Source organism: Poecilia latipinna, unplaced genomic scaffold (assembly GCF_001443285.1).
Source record: "Poecilia latipinna isolate Pla-1442-1.1 unplaced genomic scaffold, P_latipinna-1.0 Scaffold1691, whole genome shotgun sequence".
Classification (NCBI taxonomy): Eukaryota; Metazoa; Chordata; class Actinopteri; order Cyprinodontiformes; family Poeciliidae; genus Poecilia; species Poecilia latipinna.
This window is the reverse complement of record NW_015114307.1, coordinates 52,915-58,240: the sequence shown is the minus strand read 5'-3', so window position 1 is coordinate 58,240 and position 5,326 is coordinate 52,915. Positions and strand designations below refer to the sequence as shown.

The following is a 5,326-nucleotide window of genomic DNA, read 5'->3' as shown; positions in this document are numbered from 1 at the left end:
CAAATTCAGCTAAATAAATTAAAAGAAATGGTGCCTTTGCAACAATATGTTTGAAAATTGGTTCCGTGGAAACTTGTCTATGTTGTATAGACGCATCTCTGAAGAGGTGGAACATTTTCACGCCTCAGTGTATGGGACAGATTTAACAGGTTTAACAAACACTTAAAAGACAGTCTTCTAAAATCAGTAACGGCTCTGAATATGAGTGGACAAGCAATCAAAAGTAAAACAGAAATCTGGAGAAGACCTCTAAAACACATGATGGATTTCTTCTTAGAAGCAAATATTTTCAGAAACTGGGATGCCTAAAAACATCTGCATAGTTCTGTGTGTATTATAGGCAGAGAGGTCTAAGCGGTCGAGAACATGGTCGCTTTTTACTGTGCACTTCACATAATCCTCTTAAAAGTGCATTGATATTCTATTGTAACCACACAAAAGGCTTTCCTGTAAGCACAAACGCACACACACACATACACATTGTCTACACTCACACAAACACACATTCAGCATAAATAGATCACAGTTTGTAGATCAGGACTTGCATTCCCACTTTACTTTGACGCTGCAGCTACACGTGAGTCTCAATGCAGGATTTCATATTAACCATCCACTTCCCATTCGTTTGTGTAATCTGCCTTTCTGCTTATGCAACTGGAAATATGGCTCATCGACCAGTGACACAGTGGCACAGCTCTGCACCTGTTCTGAATATTTGACGTGAAGTTTTGTAACCTAAAGAGATTCATTTGTTGTTAATTATATCCAGTCCAGCAGTTTGTTTGAGCTAGACTACAAATGTAGAAAATAATGATCATAATGGTTCCATCCATCCATCCATCCATCCATCCCAAACACCCACCCACCCACCAATCAACCTACAAACTAAAAACCAGCCCACCCCTCCAGTGTGCCCTGGGTCTCGTCCTGATGGGTCGTGCCTAGAACACTTCATCAGGGAGGTGTCATGGCCCAAGCCACCGCAGCAGCTCTACTCTGAGTCCATCTCGGATGTTCTGAGGCTCTCACCTTGTCTCTGAGGGAGAGCCCGGACACCATGCACAGGAAACTCATTTTGGTCGCTTGTATCCGTGAATTTGTTCTCTCGGTCACTACCCAAAGCTCCTGACCACAGGTGAGAGTAGGAAAGTAGATCGACCTGTAAATGGAGAGCTTTGCCTTTTGACTAAAAATGTTGCAAATCCAAGGAAGGTGGTGGAGGCATCTTCCTCTGATTGCTCTTTCTCTGCAGGCCTTCAGTGAGTTTGAGATTGAGCAGCATCAGGAGTGTGCTTACGACCACCTGGAGGCCTTTGACGGGGACAGCGACGCAGCGGCCATCTTGGGCCGCCTGTGCGGCAACAAGATCCCGGAGCCTCTGGTCTCCACTGGGAACAAGATGTACCTGCGCTTCATCTCTGATGCCTCGGTGCAGCGGAAAGGATTCCAGGCTTCGCATTCCACAGGTAAAGAAGGCGCCACAAACACACCTCCATGTAAAACACTGTGGGAGTTTGTGCAGAGCATCAATCCCCGTAACTGGTGAACTGGTGTTCTAAGGAGTAATATCTCCCTCTAGTGGTTTGTTGAAGCAGGTGTATAGTAAAGCAATCTAAAAATGATTTATTAGAAGATCTAAAACAAACAAACAAAAACTCTTAACAATGCCATCCAGACATTGTCATCTTCCTAAAATAATAGTCATTTTATGCCAAAAGTGATTTTCCAAAATAAATAAATCACCACCTCTTTTTTTGCCAAAGGGTCATTTTTACCAAAAATAAATAAATAAAAAATCACTTTTGGCAAAAAATACATAGGACATTATTTTTGGAAGGTGACGATATGCGAATGGCTGCTCACTTTCCTTTGTCTGTTTGTGCTTCAGAGTGTGGAGGTCGTCTGAAAGCGGACGCCAGTCAGAAAAACCTTTACTCCCACTCCCAGTTTGGAGACAACAACTACCCGGGTCACACGGACTGTGAGTGGCTACTGACCACCGAGCAGGGCTACGGCATCGAGCTCAGCTTCGTAACCTTTGAAGTGGAGGAGGAAGCAGACTGCGGCTATGACTACATCGAGCTGTACAACGGATACGACGCCAATGCACACCGCTTAGGCCGCTTCTGTGGTTCAGGGGTAAGCTTCATTTAGGATTTTTCAGGAAGTGTCAGAGTTTCACAGAAGCTATGCTTTTTTTTCTCTTCCTAAAGAAAGTTGAAAATGTGATTTGGTATTGATGCATAAACCAATTCATTACGTCCATTCACTTCAGTTCTTCACTGCATATTTGTTAGTCAGAGCTGTTCAGTGACTCAAACAGAAATGTAGAACATTAGAGTTTGTTGTGTTGGAATGAGCTTTAAAGTTTGAACTCCTTGTGGTTTTGTGGTCACTTCTTTTGCCACCACAGACGAAGCCAAAACTTTCTAATCTTTTAGCATTGGTCTCACTTTGGAAAAATGAATTTTTGTTATCCACATGGGAACATTGGTAACTGACATATTTGAAGTGAGCCATCTATCTGAGCTGTTCCAACATTATGTATTTAGCAGTCAAGTTACCAAACTTTGACAAACGGATCAACTCTTTAAAGGGACAGGATTATATATTTTCCAGACACATACCACCATTTCACAGCACAATCAAGTAACTCTAACCTATCAAACACAACTTAAAATAAATTTGACTTCATAATTCAACGCCTTGAAATTGGGCCACTGTCTCTTTAAAAACTCCTGCTTTTTCTGAAGCTCCACCTTCAGGAAATTATAACAGCATGACTCTATTAACCCTTTAACAACGTTTTTATCAGCTACTGAGCAGTAGCTCCTTTAATGAGCTCAGCCGATGCTCAATTCCAAACAGGTGTTTGCTAATTGCTGCTGACTAGTCTGAAGCGCTGAAACGGCAGCTCAGAGGAGGAGCTTTGTCCTGGAAGGCGGGGCTTGGTCCAACCGTTCTGCACAGCTGAATGGTTGCTAATTTCTCAAACATGCATGAAAGAATCAAAGCAACAATCTCAAAAACTGAGCTTTGAGATCAAGGTAGATCTGTTTGGTCATAATGCATGAAAACTAAAGAGAGCACAAAGTGTGTTAGACCAGCTGATCAGCATGGAGGTGGAGGCGTGTTGATATGGGCTGTGTTTTCAGCCTGTGCACCTTGCATGAGTAAAGCATAAACTGTACTGTATTACAAAATATCCTATTGCCAATCATGAGGTTTACCTGGAGTGGGTCACCAACAGAACAACGGCCCTAAACAGCACAGTAAATCTACAGCAGACTGGTGGAAAAGAGAGGAATCATAGTGGACCAGTTAAAGCCCAGATCAAAGCCTGAATGAAATGCTGTGGTAGGACCTGAGGGGATGTGTGCAAAGAGAAATTTTTCCAAGCCTTAATGAACTGAAACAAAGTATTATAAGACAGTAGGAAATCTGTAAAACTTATCAAATCAGACAACAGTGACTGGTAGAAGCTGCTGCTGCTAAAGATGCTTCCACAAGTTGGTGGTAGGGTGTACTTACTTTTTCATACCGCAATTCTTTGTTGGATTCGTTTTCTTCTCGTTTTCTTTTTTTTTTTTTTTTTTAACAGATTTTTCTCTGTTTTTCCATCTTCAGCCCAGAGAAGGGATTTATTCCCCTGGAGACGCCATGCTGATCCGTTTCCATAGCGACGACACGATCAGCAAGAAGGGCTTCCACGTCCGATACACAAGCAGCAAGTTCCAGGAGAACCTTCACGCCAGGAAGTGACTCTACACTCAGCCGGCGACCTCCGCGGCACGGCAACCAGAAAAATCCGCTTTCTTCCGTCATCTCTGACCCACGGACAAAGGAGGACGTCCACCAGCCGCCTGACTGGCTGGGGGGTGAGGGGGGAAGGGGGACAGCTGTCGGTGCAAATATTTGTTTACAAAAGAACCGTCGAGACTTTGAGACAAAGTGGAAATGAAAACGAGACATGGAGGATCGGGTTTGAGGCGTTGTTCACGGACACAAACGCAAAGGAGCCGCTTACAGACTCGTATTTTCAAAAACAAACTACGGCTATGAAGGAGACTAACAAACAGAATCCAAGCAGCAGTTCTGTGCTGCTCCTGGATCCCTGAACTGTGCAATTTACTGTCACCGGACGGCTGCTTCCATCCACAGGGACTCAGACTGCTCACAGATGTTTTACTTGCCTTGGATGGCTGGGAACTGGCCTCTTCAGCCCAGCTCGGAACAGCTGCAGATACTTTGATTTCTGTGTATTGTTAAACCCAACGTGTTTACTGTGAGTGTGTGTGTGTGTGTGTGTGTGTGTGTGTGTGTGTGTGTGTGTGTGTGTGAGGAGAGAACAAACAAAAGGCCCATGTTGGTCCTTTTACTCTTGGTTGCTCACGGCTCATGCAGACCATAGTGGAAAAATGGAAAGGAAAACAAATATATGAAGATTTTATAATCTGTAACATTGATGTTAAGCCTTGCTTTATGTTGTGCTTTTGACTTTTACTTGTGGTTTTAAGTTGCTTATTTCCAGGATATTTGTATTCATATATATATATACTGCTCAAAAAATAAAGGGAACACTCAAAAACACATCCTAGATCTGAATGAATGAAATATTCTCATTGAATACTTTGTTCTGTACAAAGTTGAATGTGCTGACAACAAAATCACACAAAAATCATCAATGGAAAACAAATTTATTAACCAATGGAGGCCTGGATTTGGAGCCACACACAAAAATAAAGAGAAATGTTCCCTTTATTTTTTTGAGAAATATATATATATATATATATATATATATATATATATATATATATATATATATATATATCTGAAGGAAGAACTGTCTGTGGAAAGAGAGACCCTCATGGTGCTAAAATAAAACTGAATGAAGGTTTTTAAATGGAGGCAATATTACTTGCAAAGGTATTCATATCCTTTCAACATTTTCTCCTTTTGTGGTGTTGCAACCACAAACTGAACAGTTTGGGGATTTTATGGGGTCATAAAAAGGATCCATGGAATCTAAAAAGCGAGGTGAGTTTGAATCGAGAACAAACGTGCGCTGCTGTTACAGCACCGCCCTGAGGCAGACATTTTTGTCTAATTTTTTATTTTGTAAAATAGCTCAAGCTCTCTCCACTGGTCTTCAAATCTTGCTACTGATTCTCAGCTGGATTTTGACCTAGACTGTGACAGGGCTGATGATCCAAAATGTTCTGTGGTGCATCTGGTTGTAGGTTTATTGCCTTTTTCCCTGTTGGAAGGCCAAACGTCCGCTTCGATCTCAAGTCTTTTGCAACTTGTAGAAGGTTGTCCTTCCTGA

The 5,326-nt window shown here is 42.2% G+C and overlaps 1 protein-coding gene across 1 annotated transcript in view; it reads left to right on the top strand.

The window, feature by feature from the left end:
* The window catches only part of tll1 (tolloid-like 1), a 65,900-nt gene extending 61,489 nt beyond the window's left edge, over positions 1–4,411 (top strand). The window contains exons 19-21 of the mRNA XM_015060179.1: positions 1,253–1,466; positions 1,889–2,139; positions 3,628–4,411. Coding sequence (XP_014915665.1) covers positions 1,253–1,466; positions 1,889–2,139; positions 3,628–3,762 — 600 coding nt within the window. The 3' untranslated portion in view covers positions 3,763–4,411. The remainder of the gene's footprint in view (positions 1–1,252; positions 1,467–1,888; positions 2,140–3,627) is intronic.
* The last annotated feature ends 915 nt before the right edge of the window (positions 4,412–5,326 follow it).